This window comes from Peromyscus eremicus, chromosome 8a, assembly GCF_949786415.1.
Source record: "Peromyscus eremicus chromosome 8a, PerEre_H2_v1, whole genome shotgun sequence".
Lineage (NCBI taxonomy): Eukaryota > Metazoa > Chordata > Mammalia > Rodentia > Cricetidae > Peromyscus > Peromyscus eremicus.
In genome coordinates this window covers 61,458,485-61,479,617 of record NC_081423.1, presented here as the reverse complement: position 1 = coordinate 61,479,617, position 21,133 = coordinate 61,458,485, and the positions used below count along the sequence as shown (strand labels likewise).

General features: G+C 47.8%; 1 protein-coding gene across 1 annotated transcript; it reads right to left on the bottom strand.

The window, feature by feature from the left end:
• Positions 1-535: 535 nt before the first annotated feature.
• On the bottom strand, positions 536-20,401 carry Spag5 (sperm associated antigen 5). The gene is made up of 24 exons (XM_059271288.1): positions 20,167-20,401; positions 19,903-20,028; positions 16,968-18,061; positions 16,690-16,867; positions 9,848-9,922; positions 9,498-9,590; positions 9,292-9,426; positions 8,816-8,935; positions 8,473-8,565; positions 8,273-8,386; positions 7,924-8,017; positions 7,520-7,667; positions 7,346-7,448; positions 6,860-6,993; positions 6,528-6,669; positions 3,009-3,114; positions 2,673-2,759; positions 2,300-2,420; positions 2,100-2,211; positions 1,633-1,713; positions 1,365-1,520; positions 1,213-1,287; positions 1,025-1,105; positions 536-845 (listed from the first exon to the last, which is right to left on the bottom strand). Exons 1-24 carry the CDS (start codon positions 20,278-20,280, stop codon positions 774-776), a joined length of 3,654 nt encoding a protein of 1,217 aa, XP_059127271.1. The 5' UTR covers positions 20,281-20,401; the 3' UTR covers positions 536-773.
• Between the last annotated feature and the right edge of the window lie 732 nt (positions 20,402-21,133).

Sequence of the window (21,133 nt, the reverse complement as noted above, 5' to 3'; positions counted from 1 at the left end):
CAAGGTTGTAAAGACCGCGCTCCTCCCACATCATGGAGCCCTGCCACCAGAGCCCTAGAGGAATGAGATGGCCTGTGTTTGCCTCTGCCACGGGTCCATCTTTTGCTGTGAAAGGCATTATGCTGAATGTTGGGGATTGAGCCTGGTATAGAGAAGAGACATCTAAACAATCCGCAGGTGGGAGGTGGGACAAAGGCCCACCTAACGGGGTGCCCCAGTTCAAGGCCTGGACTAATGACATTGAGTTCCTGTTCTCTGCCCCACATTTACCAGTGCCTACCCCCTGGGGACTGGAGAAAGTAAATGAATGGATTCTTTTCTGTTCCCCCCAGGCAGTGATCCAGGGAACAGGCAGTCCATTGCCCATTATTTGTGGAAGCAAGAGAATCAAGCAAAGAAAAATAGACAGCCCTGGCTTTAGCTGCAACAGGAGGTGGTGAGGGTGTGAAGGGTGCCAGGCTGGAGGGCTGAGCTACCTCCCTGATTTCATCTGTCCATTCCTACCCCCAACATAAGATCCAACGGACTCAAGGACTACATTAAATACGCTTTATTTAAATACCATAAAACATAGTTGGTTCTCTGCCAGTTGGTTCTAGCACTAGGGTAAGGGACCCTGCAGGAGAAAGGAATGAAGTGGGATCCAGCTTTCAGTTTCTTTGCCGTATTGTCCACACTGGTCTCAACTCCTGGGAGTAGGCGATCTTCCTGCCTCGGCCTCCGGAGTAGCTGGAACTACAGGTGCACACCACTAGCCCACTGTTTTCATTTTGTTAGCTCAGAAACTCCAGCAATCCTTGTAGCTCCTTGCAACTCTTCACTACCTCTGGGACAGACAGCAGAGTCTGGGGAGAGGCAGAGAAAGCAGCTCTGAATCACAGGGCTGAAGCCAAAGCTCCTGGCCCGTGAGGCTGGAGGGGAGAAACCCACTGGAAGGAGTCAGGCCTACTCCCAGCCCAGGCTGAGAACCAGAGCTGTGCTCCTCAGGACTCCTGCGCAGTCCTGGGACCTCCCTCACTTTTACCTCGTAGATCTGCTGAATAGTGTCATCGAGCTTCTTTAACTCCGTGTCAGAGCGCCGAAGGTTCTCCTCGAGAATGTTCCTCTAAAATGCAAACAGGCTTCATAAACCCTACTTAAAGACCACAGCTAGAGGGGGCACAGGCAGTCCAGCAGGACGCTTGCTTGCCATGGGAGAAAACAGTTCCTTACATGGCTCTGGTACTTGACCACCAGTTTCGCTTTCTCATTTTTCAACTCCAGGCACATGACCCTCAGCTTGTCCACCTAGAAATATGTCCACATTAATAGGGACACAGCCTGGGGTGCCCATTAGGTGTCCAGATCCTTTACCTCTGAGTTACCTCCTGTGAGAGAGACACTTTTTCCTGGATCCACTCAGTAGCCATCAGCTGACAGCTGGGGTCTAGCTGGCCTTCCAGGGCTTCCTGGAGCACTTTGGTCTCTGTCTCTGCATGGCGCAGTAAACGTGTGAGCTGGGTCACCTCCTCCCTGAGACTCTGGGAACAAGAGCAGAGGTAATCCAGTAGCATTCTGGGGTCCTTCCTCTCCCTACTCCATCAGGTGGGAGAAGCAGAGGCCCCAGCACAACATCACAAGGACCAAACATACTATGAGCTCGCCATTCCTGTCTATCTGCCCGAGAAGCTTCTCATTCTGTTTCTGTATCACTTCCTGGAGCTCCTTTTCATTCTGTGAAGAAAAACAGGAGAGAAAATACTGAGGAAAGCTACCTTATTTTTCAGCTCGCTCCAGAAGGCAGGACAGAATGCCTGAGCTTTGCTCAGCCCTGGGGACTAGCTCGTATCAGTCCACTTTTTCTTCAGGGCCAAGTCAAGCATGGCACATCCTTGGTCTCAGAGCTCTGCTTCAGTTATAGGCTTCTCTCCTGGGTCTGCTTGAACGTGACAGGTCAGCCCAGAGCTAAGTCTCAGATATCAAATGTCTGACCCCAAAAGGGCAAAACTAGGGCAGTCGTTGGAAACCCCCCACTACCTAGATTCCTAGAGAGGGGCTCCCAGTGGGCCGGTGGAGCCGCCCCAGTTCCTCATCGCCCCACTTTCAGGCCCTTCCTTCACCTTGTAGCACAAGCACAAGGCCTGGTTCAGCTTCTCTACGTCTGCTTCCTTTGCCTTCTGGGCCTCCTGATGCTCTTCTTCTTGGTCCTGTAGTCTAGTCTGCAGTTCACAGCTGTGGGAGGGAAGAAGTCGGCCTCTTTCCTGTCCTCTGCCGTGGCATCAGGGGCTGTCCCATCACCCCTGTCATTAACACCACTCACATTTGCCTCTGCAGGGCCTCAACGGCTTCTTCTTTAGAGCCCTGCAGCAGAGAACACAGGCCCTGCAGCTCCAGGAACACAGTACTCACTTCCGCCCGGCTCTTCTCCAGGTCTGGGGTCTCTGAAAGACAAAGTCCTAGATAGAGGTACAGCCCTTCTGCCTAGGACGGGGTATACAAGCACTCTTTCCACAACTTTATGTTCCCCACCCACAGGGTTTCAATATCCAGAACATCACAGATCCCAAAAGGCAGAAATAAAAGAAGCCCGAGTAGAATTGAGGTTTTTAGAGCAAAGCACGTCTCTGCTTTGTCTTTGCTCATCACCACCAGGTCTTCGAGAAATGAGGCATGGTCCCTGGAGCCCGTCCTACCTGCAGGCCGAAGGGAAATGGCTGATGCTACTCGGGTGAAAGCACTCTCACCACTTCCGAGCAACGGTACGGGAACCGGTTCTGGTTCTAAAACGAAAATAAACCAGGTACCTTTAGGTACCTAGAAATTCAAGGCCATCCTGAGCTATATGAGACTGTCTCTAAAAACAAACAAACAATAATACCAAGCATAGAGAGGGTCTCCCTGGTGACCCACCCGGGGGACTGCTGCAGGGGAAGTGGGTAAGACAGACATGTCTAGTGGTGTGCACCAGTGCCAGCCGGGGACGTGAGGAGCGGTCACCTTCCCCTCCCTTAAATCCCAAGGTCTTTAACCTTCATCTGCCACTGCTGTCAGGGTGTTTTCTGACACGGTGCTATCAGTGGGCAGAGGGTGTTCCTGGGCGCAGCCTGTGCTGGGCAGAATGATCTCTGGTTCAGCCTAAGGACAAAGGAGAGAAAACACATCAGTCAGCTGTCCAGCTGTACTCAGGGCGATTCCTGAGCTCCGAGATGCTCCTACCCTTCCAGAATGAGCTTCCACTCTACCTTCCGGTCCCAGCTCCAGCTTCCCACTAATGCCTTTCCCCGAACATGCTCACGTGCTTAAGTTTCTCCCACTAAAACCACAGTCATTTAAAATAAAAAACAAAACCTTAAGTCTTTTAGCTACTACTGCCCTCTCTCTTATATTTACTGGGGGGAGGGGGAGAAGGCAGGCCTGCCTATAATTCTTACCTGAGATTCTCACTACCCATGATTCAGCAGTCAAAATTCTTACCATTAGTTCACCACTGGCATCCTTACTTTCTTTATTTCAACATTCTTTTTTTCAAATATTTTTGTTATTATTTATTTAGGTATATGTGTATCTGTCTGCATGAGTGAGGACAGAGGGATGTCAGATCCCCTGAAGCTGAGTTACAGGCAGTTGTGAGCTGCCAGATGTGGGTGCTGGGAATCGAACTCGGGTCCTCTGCAAGAACAATATGTGCTCTTCACCATCTCTCCAGCCTGACATCCTTTACTTTCAAAAACAACAGGTACTTCCCAGCTCTTACTTCCTGGGCCTGTTTGATACTGATGACCAGGCACTTTGGAAACTTTTTCTTCTCGATCATGATCTTGGATTATGACCTTCCTTCATGGACAGGCTTTAGAGAGGCTTCTTTTCTCAACTCACAGGTCTTTCCTTAACTCTTGGACTTCACAAGCCTGCCTGGGGTTCAGTCCTTTTTGACGCTATTCCAGCCCGAGTGCTTGGCTTCTCTAACTCTACAGACACTTCCACTCCACATCATTTCCACATGAATGACTCTTCAATCCCTTTCACTCAACTGGACTTTTTCCCAGTCTTCGGGCCCAAAGAAAACCACTTATGAACCCACCAGAATGTTCTACATTAAAAACTAGTGTGTATAAAGCTAAATTCACCATTTTCTCTGTTTCACTCTCAAAAATCTGTTCCTAGTTCAGTATTTGCTGTTCTAGCTCCTAACAGGCAGCAGATTGTAGCTTGCCAACTGTTCTGGCAATGTTTCAGGAGGACATAGGCCACATGCATTCCCTTCAGTCCTGTCAGTGGCTACGCTTGAGCGGCAAGGGGAAGCCAGATGGTCCACAAAGCTGAAACACTTGTGATTGGTCCCTACATGAGAAAAGTATGCCGGGCCCAGTCCTAAACACAGTGTCACTTTCTAGTCATTTTATCATCATCAGTCACTCTTCTGCTTCCACATCAGTCACCAAGTTCAGTTACTTATTCTAAATCCTGTATTTTTCCTCTTCCTTCTTTTGATGTGTACATGTGCGGTGTGCATGCATGTGTGTATATATATGTCTCTTCACATGTGTGTGCGCACACACCTAAAGTTGATGTCAGGAATCTTTTTGTTTTGGGTTTTGTTTGTTTTTCTTTATATATATAATTCTTTTTTTAATTTCTTTGTTTTTATTTTATGTGCACTGGTGTTTCTGTCATGGGTGCCAGGTCCTCTGGAACTGGAGTTATAGACAGTTGTGAGCTGCCATGTGGGTGCTGGGGGAATTGAACCCGGGTCCTCTGGAAGAACAGTAAGTGCTCTTAACCACTAAGCTGTCTCTCCAGCCGCACCCCCCCCCCTTTTTTTTTTTTTTTTTTTTTTAGTTTCTCAAGACAGAGTTTCTCTGTAGCTTTGGAACCTGTCCTGGAACTCACTCTGTAGACCAGGCTGGCCTCGAACTCACAAAGATCCGCCTGCCTCTGCCTCCCGCGCACTGGGATTAAAGGTATGTGCCACCACTACCCGGCGGTGTCCTAAACTCTCAAAAGATAAAATGACCCTCCTTTCAAGTTTCCACAATAGCCCACACAGATAATAAACATTAAGTCACAATGACAACTTTATATCTGTCTTCCCTGAAGTTCACTGCAGAACTTTTAGCATTTTATGTGTTCAGCTCCTACCCAGCTGGAGAAGAGGATCTCGGTTTTATCTCTAACTGTTGAATAAACTAATTAATTCTAAATGCTGAATAATATCAACCACTTACTGTTTAGCACATACAGTGGAGAAGCCAAAAAGGCAATGCTAAATTTCTCTCTCTCTCTCTCTCTCTCTCTCTCTCTCTCTCTGTGTGTGTGTGTGTGTGTGTGTGTGTGTGTGTTTTCAAGACAGGGTTTCTCTGTATAGTCCTAGCTGTCCTGGAACTCACTCTGTAGACCAGGCTTGCCTTGAACTAAGAGATTCACCTGCCTCTGCCTCCCAGAGAACTGGGATTAAAGGCATGCACTACCACTGCCCGGCTAAATTTCTTTCTTTAAATACTAATAACCAAAGAAAATTAATACAAGTGCCTAAGGACAGCAAGTATGTCAGGAACACAGGAAGAAACCACAGAAGATTTTCACAGAAAAAGAAAGGATTTCCAATGGAAAGCAGAAGAGAATGGATATGGATATGGAACTGTCTGGAGGCAAGATGTAAATGGAAATGAGATGTGTGTGGTGTACAAGCAGCCTAACTGGAGCGAGAGGCTTCTAACTGGAAGGCAGAAGAAGGTATACGTGACAGGCTAAAGAGGGCCTGAAGGTAACTTAAAATCACTGATGGTCACAGAATGAAGCAAGAGTGGGGTTTTGAAGAAGTCTGCTAGCCAGGCGGTTGTGGCACATGCCTTTAATCCCAGCACTTGGGAGGCAGAGGCAGGTGGATCTCTGTGAGCTCAAAGCCAACCTGGTCTACAAACAGAGTGAGTTCCTGGACAGCCAGGGCTGCACAGAGAAACCCTGTCTCTAAAAAAACTAACAAACGAAATGAATGCTTTCTGCTCCCCTAGAGGACCCTAGTTCAGTTCCCAGCACCCACATGGGCATTTCACAATAGCTGGTAACTACAGTTCCAGGGGATCCAGCGCCCTCTTCTGGCCTCCACAGGCACATGCACACATGTAGCACACACTCACCTAGACACACACACATAATCATAAATAAAATATAACAAAATCTGTTTTTAAAAAGTCTATTCTAGCCGGGCGGTGGTGGCGCACGCCTTTAATCCCAGCACTCGGGAGGCAGAGCCAGGCGGATCTCTGTGAGTTCGAGGCCAGCCTGGGCTACCAAGTGAGTTCCAGGAAAGGCGCAAAGCTACGCAGAGAAACCCTGTCTCGAAAAACCAAAAAAAAAAAAAAAAAAAAAAAAAAAAGTCTATTCTATATAAGAAAGATGCAACTGGTGAATTGGAGAATAGGAATAAGGCTCAGTGGCAGAGTGCTGTCCTGATATGTGTGAGGCCACAAGTTCAGTTCTGAGAACTGAAAATGAAAAAGAACAGAGACGAAGATACAACGGGATGGGAAGGAAACCCACGGTCCTACCTTGTTCTCCTTTAGTTTTGCCTGTAAGAAGAGGGTGAGGCTCTGCAGCTGCTCGGCCAGCAGCCTCAGCTCTTGAGAATGCTGGTATGTCTTCTCCAGGGTCTCTTTCTCATGCTTTGCTACAGTGCTGGCCAGCTCCGCCCTGAAATTCAGAACCCCAAAGGTTAGCAAAGACCAGACACTGACTCTGCACACTTCTCCCAGATCCCCGTTTTCCAGGAGAGAGAGAAACTCAACACTCCCGTGGTTCTCTTCAGAGAGACTTCAGCCTCTGGAAGGGTTGCTGGGAAAAAGGCGGCATGGTGGGAACAAAAAGGGTCGCAGGTTCTTACCTGAGGTTCTCCACAGTGTCCTTTTGGTTCTCGCACTGAAGGCTGCGCTCCCGCAGCACTTCCAGGGTGGCTTTCAGCTGACACTCGATCTGGCCCAGCTCCAGGTGAGCGACCTGACTCTCTTGGTCTGCAAACTGGAAAGATGGGAGAAGGAAGGAAGGAGAGGGAGGGAGGGAGGGAGGGAGGGAGGGAAGGGAGGGAGGGAAGGAGGGAGGGAGGGAGGGAAGGGAGGAGAGGGAGGGAGGGAGGGAAGGAAGGAAGGAAGGAAGGAAAAAGGAAGGAGAGGGAGGGATGGAAGGAAGGAAGGAAGGAAGGAGAGGGAGGGAGGGAGGGAGGGAAGGAAGGAAGAAGGAAGGAAGGAGAGGGAGGGATGGAAGGGAAGGGAGAGGAGGGAACTTTAGAGCTTGGGACAGGCTTTCTCCAGTCCAGCCTCTAACTCCCAGTCCTGAGGTTTCCCCACCCCTTGCTCCCAGATGAACTGCTTACCTCCAGGGTCTCCTTCAGATCATGGACCTCCTTGGCCAGCACAGCCTTCTGATGCTGCAGCTCTGCTTGTGTGTGTCTCAGCTCCATCTCTTCCCTCTGCCATCTGCCAACAGACCATCTCTTAGACCCCATTCAGGCTGGGTCTCTTGCCATAATAACCTTCCAGGAACTCACTGAGCAGCCTGCTCCTTGTTGCTCTGGGTAAGTTGACACAGCAACTCATCCTTCATGGCCAGGTCCTGGACACAGTGGGCATGCTGACTCTGCAGTTCTTTTAGCTGGCTGTCTGTGCTAGTCAGAATCTGCAGCTTAGCCTCGAGATCTAGAACAAAAGTATCCTAATGACACCATGGTGGTCCTAAGTCAGGGCCCTACCACCATCACCACCACCACCACCACCACCACACACACACACACACATACACACACACACACACACACACACACACACACACACACATACAATTTTGTCCCAAATCAAGTGCTCCAGAACACCTCCTTACTCTTCTGCCACATGACAAGCAGGTCAACTGTTTATGCACCTGCATACATGCGCGTGTTCACACTCGCACACACACCTGTGGTAAGGTGACTGTTTTCCAACTCCAATTGTTCTATTCGGCCTTTACAGTCCTCTAAATGGGCAGAGACTTGTTCAAGTTCCTTTGAAACCTAGAAAAGACAGTTTCCTTCCAACAGTTCCTCCTGAGTCAAGAACTGCAGGACTCGCTGCAGCTTTTCCTTACGGACAAGAGTGCAAACTTCCAGAACAGCAACACTGCAAAAATGAAGCGGATCCCCAGGAACAAGTGGAGACAAGACAAATGACTGAAGTGGACGTGCTGGAGTCAAAGGTAACAACTGAGCTCCTGACACCTCAGAGCCAAGCAGTGAAAGCAGGCCTAAGTAGCCCCCACTCCAAGATACCTGCTTCTTTTCCTCGACTGCAGCATCACGTTCCTGAAGGGCCTGCCGGCTCTTGGTTGTGAGTTTCTCTGTGAGTTCTCGAGACCGACTCAGCAAAGCTGCCCATGTCCCATACTACCAAAATAACTGGATCAGTAGAGCACACTCAAGGACAGGAAACTGCCTCCAAGGGAGTGGCTGTGATGGCCCCACATACTCACATCCAGTTGGATTGCTGTCCAGTCCTGCTGCAAGGCAGAAGTCAGACTCACTGTCTGCTGAGCCAGCCCCTCTTGCTCTGTGTGAAGTTCTATCTGGAAGGGAATCATCACGGAGGCAGCTAAGTGGGGGTGTGAGACCATCTTGTCAGTGTCGTGAGCCCCAAGAACAAAAATGCCCTTAGATTACCAGTTGAGTCGGGAGTGGTGGCGCACACCTTAAACCCCAGTGCTCAGGAGGCAGAGATTGGCAGACCTCTGTGAGTTCAATGCCAGCCTGGTCTACATAGCAAAGTATCTCAACTACACAGTGACAGCTTGTCTCAAAAAAGGAAACGACAATTACCAGTTGGGTCTGGGCCTTCTGCAGAAGACCTCTGAACTCCTGCACAGATGTCAAACCCTGTTCCAGTTGGCTGATACGCTGGCTGGCATGTGCACGGAAAGCCTCCAGTACTGCCTCTGCCTGTTTAGGAAAAAGGTTGCAAGGACTTGGTGTGTAAAAAGAAAACAGCACAGAAGGCCAGAACCACAGAGACCTCAGTAGCTCTTCTTTTTATTTATTTATTTATTTATTTTTGGTTTTTCGAGACAGGGTTTCTCTGTGTAACAGCCCTGGCTGACCTGGAACTCTGTAGACCAAGCTGTCCTCGAACTCACAGAGATCCGCCTGTCTCTGCCTCCCAAGTGCTGGGATTAAAGATGTGCGCCACCACTGCCCAGACCCCCAGTAGCTCTTAATTCTCCAGGCCAGGCAGTTCTACAATTCCAGTCATTCCTACAGAACCTTGAAGTGGAGTCCTGCATCCAGGAACACCTTACCGCATCTTTGCCTTTAAGGGCCATTTCCTCTTTGTGCCTTGCCTCCTCCCTTTCTGTTTGGAGGCTCTGGAGCTTTGCCCTCAGTTTCTTCAGTACACGAGAACAGGAGGAAACCACAGTTTCTGCATGCTGGGACTACAAAAGAAGAATGAGATGCTATGTCTTGTGCCTTCCTCCGGGCTTACGGTCACCTTGGCGATGCTCACCTCCTGACTCACTGTCATTCTGTCTTCTTCCATGTGTGCCAGGGACAGGTGGAGCAGGGACATCAGCTCTCTGGAGACCAGCACCCATGACTGCTGTAGAAGACAAGATGGCAAGGCTAGACCAAATGCAGTCATTAAGTAAGATGAAGGGACACTGCTAGGAAAAGCCAGTGCCCCCACCCCCCAATTCAAAGATCTTAACAGTGAGACGTTCTTGACAAAGGTCTGGGATGGTCCCTTCACTGCCACAGCTATGTATCGCCATCTACTAACCATGCAGGATCCTCCATTTTTATCTTGACAAGGGCCCCCAGTGGTATAGGCTCACCCGACGCTCACCGGACACTCACCATGACATGCCTGGCTTGCAGCAGAGCCTGTCTACTCTCTTTGCTGTCCTGAAGATGTTTAGGTGTCTTAGTGACCTAGCCAAAGAAAGAATTGCTCTTTTTAGATGGATAACATACACCAGCAGCCTCTAATGCTCCCTCGTGCCAGTGACTTTCATGAGATGCAAAAATTAGGCTCACAATCAGATGAAGCCAAGTGAGAAAGAAAAACCTAGAGGGGGCTGGAGATAATGGTAACGTGCTTGCCTTGCACACACAAGGGCCTGAGTCTGACTACTCGGAGCCCATGTAAAAAGCTGGGTGTGGGGCTGGAGAGATGGCTCAGTGGTTGAGAGCACTTGTTGCTCTTCCAGAGGACACAGGTTCAGTCCCTAGGATCTGGTATGGCACCCAGCACTGAAATCAGGTGGCTCACAACTGCCTGTAACTCTAGATCCAGATGATCAGATGCTCTCTTCTGGCCTCTGTAGACACTTGTAGACATATGACATACTGTACACACACTCAAGCACACACACACACATAAATAATAAATAAAGCTTTTTTTTTTAAAGCCAGATGCAAGCCAGGCAGTGGCATGCATGCCTTTAGTCCCAGCACTCGGGAGGCAGAGCCAGGTGGATCTCTGTGAGTTCGAGGCCAGCCTGGGCTACAAAGTGAGTTCCAGGACAGTCAGGCCTACATAGAAAAAACCTGTCTCAAAAAACAAACAAACAAACAAAAATCCACAATGAAACCAGTGTATATTAGCTAAAATATAAAATAAAGCAGGAGACAGAAAGATGGCTGGCAATTAAGAAGACAGGTTCAGTTTCTAACACCCACTTAGCGGCTTACACCCATCCCTCACTCCAGTTCCAGGGCATCTGGCATCCTCTTCTGCCCCCATGGGTACCAAATGCACATGTGGCACATATACATACATGCAAACAAAACATACACACAAAATAAAGATTTTTTTTCTTTAATTAAAAACAGCAGCTAGAGGAATGCCTCAGCAGTTACGAGTACTAGCTGATCTTCTAGAGGATCCAAGTTTCCTTTCCAGCACCCACATTGCAACTCTAACTATCTGTAACTGTAGTTCTAGAGGATCTGAGGCCCTCTTCTGGCCTCCTCAGGCACCAGGCACACAAGTGGTACACACATTTATATACAAAGGCAAAACCCACTCATTAAAAAAAAATCAGCCGGGCGGTGGTGGCGCACGCCTTTAATCCCAGCACTCAGGAGGCAGAGCCAGGCGGATCTCTGTGAGTTCGAGGCCGGCCTGGGCTACCAAGTGAGTTCCAGGAAAGGCGCAAAGCTACACAGAGAAACCCTGTCTCGAAAAACCAAAAATAAATAAATAAATAAATAAAAATTTAAAAAAATCATTACACCATTATAAGCTCATGCACGCCACCATGCCAGCTTTTTTTTTTTTTTTTTTTTTTTTTTGGTTTTTCGAGACAGGGTTTCTACCTGTCTTCTGAGGATCAAACTCAGGTCTTCAAGCATGCTCACCATGCACTTATCAACTGATCTCTAACTTCCTCTACCACCCAAAATCGCCCTTCCTCCCTGCAGGGCTAGAAAATGAACTTGGGGCCTCATCCATGCTAGGCAACTGCTCTATGGCAGAGCGATATCCCAGCCCTATCTAAGTTATTTCTATTTTCTTAATTGTTATTTACATGTATATGTGTGTGCCTGTGTGTGTGTGCACTTAAGTGCAGGTACCCACAGAGGCCAGAGACATCAGATTTCCCTGGAGCTAGAACTACAGGTGGTTGTGAGCCTGATGTGAATGCTGGGAACAGAACTCCGGTCCTCTGGAAGAGCAGTAAATGCCCTCAACCGCCGAGCCATCTCCAACCCCTATTTTCTTACTTTACTTGTCTACTTTCTTATGGCAGCTAAAAATCTTAGCAAGAAGCTAGACCTGGTAGCAAACAGATTGTAATCCTACCCTAGGGAGGCTGAGGGATGGTCCTGAGTTCGCCGCCACTTGGGTTACAAAGCAATACTGTGTTCAGTGGGCGTCTTCATCAGCATCCAAAGGAAGACAGTAAAGGGTACTGCAGAAGCGGCAGTCCTGAGTCCCCCAGCACTGGCACTCTGGCTCTCAGCAGGCTGTCACGTCACCCTCAGGTCTCCTGGAGTTTACAGCCCCCTTCCCCGGCAAAGCAATCTATCTATGGCACTGTGCAGAAAGGCAAAGAGGAACCCCCACGTCCTGGACAGGGCCACACACACTGCTCAGAGCTGGGCAGTCAGGCAGGTGACGTGATTACTGTGAAGAGGCAACCAAGCAGCAAGAACATGCGTGGTGACGGCAAATGGCTGAAGGGATGTCACTTCCCTTCTCTGCTTCTGCTTCAGTGGCCTCCCAAAGGCCCTGGCAGCTTCACAGGAAAAGGATAGAAGGCAGATCTGGGGACGTGAAATGAGGCCAAGGACAAGAAAAAAGACACAAAAAATTTCAAGAAAGCAATTGGCCAGCTAGAGAAACAAGGAGCCCATGGTTTCCAGATTTAGGGAGAAAGGTCAAGTTGCTTTGACAGTACTTGCAATTGAAGAGAGGGTTTGGGGACACCATCTCTTCCAAACATCAATCACTACAGCTACTACAGCCACATACTGGGACTTTCCATTCTTTTCCCATCACTATTCTCTTTCTTCCTAAGTCTGTGATGTCATAGCTAGAGTCCTCTAGAACACTGCTCTTTATTGTTATTTTACAGTAACAACAAAAACCAAAATAGGCCGGGTGTGGTGGCGCATGCCTTTAATCCCAGCACTCGGGAGGCAGAGGCAGGCGGATCTCTGTGAGTTCGAGGCCAGCCTGGGCTACCAAGTGAGTTCCAGGAAAGGCGCAAAGCTACACAGAGAAACCCTGTCTTGAAAAACCAAAAAAAATAAATAAATAAAATAAAATAAAATTAAAAAATAAATAAATAAATAAAACAAAAGATAGGGTCTCACAAAGCTCAGGCTGGCCCTTAGCTCACAGGTAGCTGAGGCAGACCTTGAACTCCTGATCCTCCCAATCTTCCCCAGTGCTGGGATGGGCACACAATCAGGTCCTGCCAGAACAGAGGTCTTTAAAAAATTACTTTCCTCTCACTCAAGTTTGATTCACAGCACCCACCTGTAAACCCTGTTCCAGGGGATCTGACACCTCTAGCCTCCAAGGGCACCTGCACGTGAAAACTAAGCCTTAAAGGGAAGAAAAATACATCTTAAGTCATTTCCTCTCACATCTCCTATGTAGGTTTTGTTGCTGTTTCTCAATCCCTTCAGTTATGTGAGTGACCGCACACACGCAGGTCAGGGACAACATGCAGTAGGCGATTCTGTCTACCACGTGGATCCTGGGGATCAAACTCAGGGCATCAGGCTTTGTTGTACAGCACCTTTACCCACCGAGCCATCTCAACAGCCCTTTTCTGGCTTTTTTTTTTTTTTAAGATTTATTTTTATTATTTTTAATTATGTGTACATGTGTGGGTAGGTGCCTCAACAGGCCAGGGATATTGGATCTCCCTGGATCTCCCTGGAAGCAGGATGACAGACAGTTGTGAAGCACCCAGTGTGAGTGCTGGGAGCTGAACTGAGGTCTTTTGCAAGAGCAGTATTTAATCTTAACCTCTAAGCCATCTCTCCAGACCCCTTCTCCCAACCTGTGTGTGTGTGTGTGTGTGTGTGTGTGTGTGTGTGTGTGTGTGTGTGTGTTTTCAAGACTCAGTTTCTCTGTGTAACAACAGCCTTAACTGTCCTGAACTCTCTCTGTATACCAGGCTGGCCTCGAACTCGGAAATCTGCTTGTCTCTGCCTCCTGAGTGCTGGGATTAATGGTGTGTGCCACCATGCCCAGCCATCTCTCAGTTTTTGAGTGTTTCACCCTGAAGTCAGCCTGGCCTGGAATTCATTAAGCAGATCAGGCTGGTCTCAAAGTTGTGTCAAACCTGGCTCTACCTACTGAGTGCTTGGACTGGTCATTACCATGGCAGGCTAATATTATAGCTGTCCTTTAAATTTTCTTTTCTTTTCTTTTTTTGTGAGACAGGGTCTCTGTGTAGTCCTACATATTCCCATACCCTCACTATGTAGACAGGTTGGCCTCAAACTCACAGAAATCCATGTGCCTTTGCCTCCCAAGTGCTATGATTAAAGGTATGTGCCACCATGCCTGGCTTTTTATTTATTTATTTTTAAATGAGTGTACAAAGCAATGGGTTTCATTATGGCATTTAAAAAAACAACAAAAAAAAAAAAACCAAAAAAACCTTTTTTTTCCTAAGAGTTATTTTATGTGTATGAGCATTTTGTCTGCATGTATGAATGTGACAAGCATGCCTGGTGCCCACAGAGGCTAGAAAAGGGAACTGGAGTTGAGGACAGTTTGAGCCACCATATTGGTGCTGGAATCCAAAGGTCATCTGCCAGCTAGTAAGTGCGGTCAGACCTGAGCCACCTCTGCAGCCCAGCGATGTCTGGCACACTCTGTTCTCTCCAATTGTCCTCTTCCCTCCATCCCCTGCCTCCCCTCCCCCAAACGTCCCCTCCTTTCATGTCACATGTAAACCATTACATTAGGTTTTTTCTCCCCTTTTTCCTTTTCCCTTTTCATGGTCCCCTCTCTAGTTTTATGACACACACACACACACACACACACACACACACACACACACACAGATTAAAATCTAGGGTCTGCACAGGAGAGAAAACATGCATTATTTGTCTGTCTGAGTCTGAATTAGTTCCCTTGAGATAATCATTCCCAGTCTCATGCATTCTCTTGCAACAGTATTCTAATTTTGAATAAAACCCTAAACACAGCCGGGAAAAATTTATCGGGAGTCTCCCACAAACAAACAGATGAAGCTTCTCTCCTGTATGAGATTACTATGATTCCCACAACACAACATGATTCAGCAAGATTCATGACTTTTTCCCATTCTAACAACACTATAATCCTTCTGCTAAATAATGGGAATAACTAGGGCATGTCACCCAAGACTAAGAACTCCTTTGGGGACATATTCCAAAAATCTTAGTGAACTTTCATCAGAAATGTTTAATAAGGGGCTGGCAAGTTGACCATGTAACCCTGTCAACTTGATTCCTATCCCCAGAACAAAAACAAACAATGGATGAAGAGAACAAACTCTTTCCAAAAGATAGCCTCTGGCCTCCAAGTGCTGTGTCCTCTCTCTCTCTCTCTCTCTCTCTCTCTCTCTCTCTCTCTCTCTCTCTCTCTCTCTCTCTCTCACACACACACACACACACACACACACACACACACACACACACACACAAGCTTAATTAGCTGGCCATGATGACATAAGCTTGACCATAACCCATCATCTAGGAGACTGGACACCATGAGTTCAAGGCCAGTCTGGGTTACAGTTTGACCTTGCCTCAAAAACACCGAAAGAAAAATGTTATTTAGCTTGGTGGTACATGCTTTTAATCCCAGTACTCAGGAAGCAGAGGAAGGCAGATCTCTGTGAGTTCTAGGCCAGCCAGGGCTACATGGTAGATTCTGTCTAAAAAACCAAATCTAAAAGAAAAAAAGACAAAGTTTATTGATCCAGCTGGGCACAGTGGTTCATATCTATAATCCTAATTAGTACTCTGAGAAGCTGAGGCTGGAGGATAGAGGATCACTGAAAATTCAAAGCTGGCCTGGATTACAAAGTGAGTTCTGGCTAACTTGGGCTAAGAGTGACCTGTCTGAAAAAAAAAAGTTGCATGACCCACTGATATGACACATTCTTTAATCACTGCAGTCATTTGCTTTCACAGTACACGTGCAAAGATTTTCTTTGCCCTTGACTGGCTTGTAAAAATTGGAAGGGAAGTATAAGTATGTTCTTCCTTAGTCGAGAGGGCCGGGGAACTGATAATGGAGAAATAGGAAAGAAAACAATTAGTAAATAATATATCTGGAAGATAATGACTTAGAAAATGATTCTTGGGCTAAAGATACTGCTCTGGACTTGCCCAGGACACAGAGGCCCTGGGTTCAATTCTGAGCACGACAGAAATAAGTAACTGCTTACTTGTCCCGCCTTGGCAAGTCTGGACGTACCCCTGTACAGTCAGCACCCAACGCTTTAAGGTATGACCAGATCTTTTTTTTTTTTTTTTTCCTTTTTTTTCTCAAGACAGGATTTCTCTACGTAGCCCTAGCTGACCTGGAACTAGCTCTGTAGAGCATGCTGGCCTCAAACTTGGAGATCCAACCAGTGTTGGAATTAAAGGCATATGCCAATACAGTGTTCTGCCTACATGTCAGACGAGGGCACCAGATCTCATTACTGATGGTTGTGAGTCACTACATGGTTGCTAGGAATTGAACTCAGGACCTCTCAAAGAATAGTCACTGCTCTTAAACTCTGAGCCATCTCTCCAGCCCCATTTTTTTTTTTTTTTAAGTTTTTTTCAAGACAGGTTTTCTCTGTGTAGCCTTGGCTGTCCTAGAACTCTGTAGACCAGGCTGGTCTCAAACTCACAGAGATCCACCTGCCTCTGCCTCCCAAATGCTGGGATTAAAGACATGCGCCACCACCACCCAGCCTTCAGCTTTAAAAAAAAAAAAGACAGGCTAGCCCCAAACTCTATAGCCCAGGCTGGCCTTGAATTTTAGATCATTTTGCCTCAGCCTTCCAAGACCTGATATTACATGCACATAGCACTATACTTGGCTTAAGTTCTCAGTGCTTACACCTATTCTAAGACTGAGCCTGTGGTTAAGGCATCCTCTTTTCCCTCTGGCAGCTTCTTTCTCAGCTTAATTCTAAGGCAGAGGGTCACTGGGATCCTCCGAGCTCTGTGAAGACGCTCCTTACCCCACAAGCGGAGCAGTCAGTCTGGGTGCTACGGTCTTGAGATTCCCGGGGAGGGACAGGGAGCTGCCTCTTCCAGGCTTGTAGCTGGCGGGAAAGAGCTTCCAGCACAACAAGGGAGTTCAACAGGTTCTCTTCCAAGTCGTGTCGGGACAAGGCAGTCAGATCCAGGGGCCCGCAGCTACCACAGGAAAGAAGAAAAGACGACAGGAAGAGAGAGATGCCAGTGGTAGGCTAGAGTATCGGAGCTCCAGAGGCACAAGCTTGGAAGGGACACTTACCCCAAGGGGAGGTGCTCTGTCTCTGAAGTACTGTGCTTGGTACCTACTTCTGGTGGCACTGGAGGAGTAAAAGAAGTTCCCACAGAACAAGTGGAGAGGGGTGTGCTGCCAACGGCAGCATCCTGAAGCACAGAAGGAAAGGATAACCTCTGGCGGAGACTTTGGAGCATGGCTGACGTAGTCACACCGTTTTCTAGCCAGGCCAGTGGGGACATCCAAGCCTCTGACTCCAAGCCAGGAGTCCTACCGGCATCTTCTACAGTTGAGCCTGGAGCCTCCTGGGGTCCCAGTTCTACTGGACTTGATGTCAGACATACGGATGGGACGTCTTCCGCATTTGCAGCAAGTGCTTGATGTCCCAGTTCAGCCCCCTCGGGGGATGTGGGAAAGCTCTTTTCCTGTTCCTGTATAACTCTGCACTCTACAGTTTCCTCCCCTGCATCTACATGATCAGCAGGGAAGTCGTCGTCGGTCAGGGCAGCTGAAGGAGAAAGCCAGGCCACAGAGAAATTCAAGGCATTTCCAGAAGGTACTAAGTCCTCAGGTGCAGCTTCAGCGTTGATGCCTCTTAGGTTTTCTTCAGAGCAGTGGAACTGTTCAGGACAGGGTTTGGGTGGGTCTTCCAAGCCATGAGATGGAGGGTCCTGAAATGCAGGTTGCTCGGGCCTCTCAGCAACAACTTCTGAAAAGCCGTCTTCCACACAAGGTGCCACCTCCTTTCCCACCAGATCTTCCAGCCCCAAAGACTCATTTAGAGAACTGCTGTTTTTCTCTGCTATGGGCTCTAAGGGAGCCTCGGGCATCAGGTCTTGCTGCTGCCCTGGTAGAAGGGGTAAAAGAACCATGGTTTTGAGTATACTTTCATCCATTGGCTCTACCACAACATCATCCGTTGTTTCTGCTGCTTTCTCAGATGCACTGAGAGAAGAGTAGCCTTCGGGAGCTAGATCAGATTCATACTGACAAGCTTCCATGTACTCTGAAGGGTGGCTGAACTGTTCTGAAAGGAAGCTGTTCTCAGTCTTGATAAAATCCACAGGAGATGAGTTCTCAGCCTTGATAAAATCCACGGGAGATGAGTTGTTGCTCCTTTCCTGCCAAAAGAAACAAAAATAATTGACTAAGGCAGTCAGTTCAGTCCTCTACACGTAACTGTGGGTACATCATAATATCCAAACTCAGAAAAAGCAGAGGGAGCTGGAGAGATGGCTCAGAGGTTAAGAGCACTGACTGCTCTTCCAGAGGTCCTGAGTTCAATTCCCAGCAACCACATGGTGGCTCACAATCATCTGTAATGAGAACTGGTGCCCTCTTCTGGCCTGCAGGGGTACATGCAGGCAAAACACTATAATAAATAAACAAAATCTAAAAAAAAAAAAAAAAAAGAAGAAAAAGCAAAGAGTCCTCACTATCTCTTCTGAGGTAAGAAGCTAGCCAATCCTGGCTGGTTACTACACAGACTCACCAGCAGGGAAAGAAAGCTAGGAAGTCACTTTGGACCCTAACGCATCCCACACATAAATGGGGACCCAGCCGTTGTTCATGTCAATGGGAGACTTTAGCTCAACTACGACCTTTCCATGTCTTTTTCTAATTCTAACCTACATCTAAGAGATACGGCAGGAGGGACTGCATAGGGGATGCAGTCTGTTCAAGTACTGTCAGAATCTAGAGTCACTATGGACAGAAGAGATAAAGTTAATGACATAGGGTTGGAGGTATTTAGTTCAGTAGCAGAGTGTTTGCTTAGCAAGCGCAAGGACCTAGGTTCAATACCAAATACCACAAAATCAAAGAACAAAATCATGGTCCGAAGGGGAAAAAAAGAGCAAACTTCCATATTTCAAAAGAATGGTAAGCTTCATCGTTCTCATTAACAGCAAGACAAAAGGATAGCAATTCCCTAGGGGTCCAGGCGGTGTTGGCGCACACCTTTAATCCCAGCACTTGGGAGGCAGAGGCAGGTGGATCTCAAGGAGTTCGAGCCTAGCCTGGTCTACAGAGTGAGATCCAGGAAAAGGCGCAAAGCTACACAGAGAAACCCTGTCTCAAAAAACCAAAAAAAAAGAAAGAACCCTAGGGGTCAATTTCTTTCCTTCACAATTTTTTACAAAAGCAGTTTGTACTTCTCTGAAGTCCTTTGACAAGTAATAAAAAATCTAAAACGCTTTTTAAAACAAAATTTAAAAATAGAAAAGAAACTAGGTAGTGGCTTTAATCCCAGGACTTGGGAGGCAGGTGGGTCTCTGAGTTCCAGGCCAAACTGGTCTACTGAGTTGCGTTCTAGGACAGCCAGGACTACACAGAGAAACCCTGTCTCAAAAAACCAAAACAATAATAATTGCTGGGCGGTGGTGGCGCACACCTTTTAATCCCAGCACTTGGGAGGCAGAGGCAGGTGGATCTCAAGGAGTTCGAGGCTAGCCTGGTCTACGAAGTGAGCTCCAGGACAGCCAGGACTGTAACACAGAGAAACTCTGTCTCGGAAAACCAAAATAAGCAAATAAATAAGAATAAGAATAATAGAAAAGACTTTTGACTAAAGTACAGCTCGGTAAAGGCAATTCTGCAAGGTAATATTTTAAAGTATTGGATCCAGGAAAATTCTGACTAATTCATAGGATACTGTCTCACTCTTATATCAAACAGACCAGACCTCTCCATAAATGAGCCAGTGTATTTCTCGGGAATCTGGTAAAGGTCAAACGGGAAAAGAGGTAATAAAAACAGCTAAAGAGAGGTGCAGGTTCTCAGTGGATTTGTTTTAACCACCCTAGGGCACCTCTCTGTTGGCCTGAATAGCTGTAAATGGATGTCAAGGAAGTAGAAGGTTTCATTATCGTTATTAATTACGTTCCAGCCCTGGCCCTCTGTTCCTCTGAGCACCCGGCCTGGGCAAACAGCCCAGTTGAGAAGCTGCCTAGGCGAATCTCACCTTCAGCTCCAGCTTGCGCAGGTACGGGGTCAACGTGGAGAACATGGGCGGTCCTTTCCCTGAATCCGTGAGGGCCCCGGGCTGCAGTTTAAGCTCTCGGAGAGGAGTTCTCATAGCTGTTTTTTCCTGAGAGAGAAAGCGAGTGTGAGGAAACCCTGCTCAGCCAAGCGCGGCCCTCCTCCCTCCGGGAAGTGTCTTCCCACAACCGCCAGGCCGCGGAGCCAACAAAAGCCTCCCGCTGCCCCGCTGGGACCCGGACTTCACCGGCCTCGGCCCCGCCGACGCCTCGCCCTGGCAGTGCCCTGTCCGCGGGAGTTCTCTCCTCTCCGGTTGGGGCGACGGCGACAAGCCGAGATTCAGTGTTTTAACCCTCCACATGCTCAGTTTGATCACTTTTCTGATCAAGTCGACTTGGCCACATTCACCCGCCGACTCTATTTGAACCCGATACGCGCTTTCGGATTGGCTGCGGGGCCGCAGTACGTCGTGGTGGGCGGGACCTGCGTTCGCCACGCCCCCACTGGCCTCTGCGCGCTCAGCCCAACGCCTCTACTGGGTGTTCAGGCACCGCGGGTGTGCATCCTCGGGTCAGGGACACGGTGGGCAGGTGGAAAGTCAAGGAACCCTGTTTCAGTGGCTCCTTTCCCTCAGTTACCGAGTGAGCCGCACTTGACTCGGGGTTGGGCTGTCGTGGTGTAGGTGCCAGATTCTTAACGGCCTGAGAGAGTCCCTAAGTGCCTTCAGGTAAATGCCTCTTAAGAATTCGTGGGCCTTTCTTGTGTCTTAACCTTCGAGCCTGCAACAAGACTACTAGAATAACAGCTGACATGTACTGTACTGTACGTTTATGATGACCCTGGCACTGTTTCAAGTGCTTGCTATATTATTAACTCACTCATTTTATACGTAAGGAATTGAATCAAAGAGAATATAATCTGCACAGTATCCCATGAAGACAGGCTTCTTTCTGTCTATTGAATTTCTTCTGTAGGGGAAATCTATCCACTGTGTGCATATGTGTGTCTGCCCTTAAAACAGGGTGCAGCCTTGACTGGTGTGGAGCTCATTTTGTAGATCAGGTTGGCCTTGAACACAGAGATGTGCCTGCCTCTGCTTCCTGAGTGCTGGAATTAAAAGTAGGTGCCATCACATCCGACCGGAATTTTTTCTTTCTTTCCTTCTTTCTTTCTTTTTTTTTTCTTTTTTTTTTTTTTTTTAAGATTTATTTATT

What these genes read in the sequence shown, in the direction of transcription:
- Spag5 (XM_059271288.1), bottom strand. Translation starts at nt 20,280, where the DNA reads ATGTGGAGGGTTAAAACACTGAATCTCGGCTTGTCGCCGTCGCCCCAA. An exon ending in AAACAGTCACCTTACCACAG is followed by an intron (nt 7,668 to 7,923) that starts GTGTGTGTGCGA and finishes CTTTTGTTCTAG; the next exon opens with ATCTCGAGGCTAAGCTGCAG. An exon ending in CCTTGTGCTTGTGCTACAAG is followed by an intron (nt 1,714 to 2,099) that starts GTGAAGGAAGGG and finishes TTTTCTTCACAG; the next exon opens with AATGAAAAGGAGCTCCAGGA.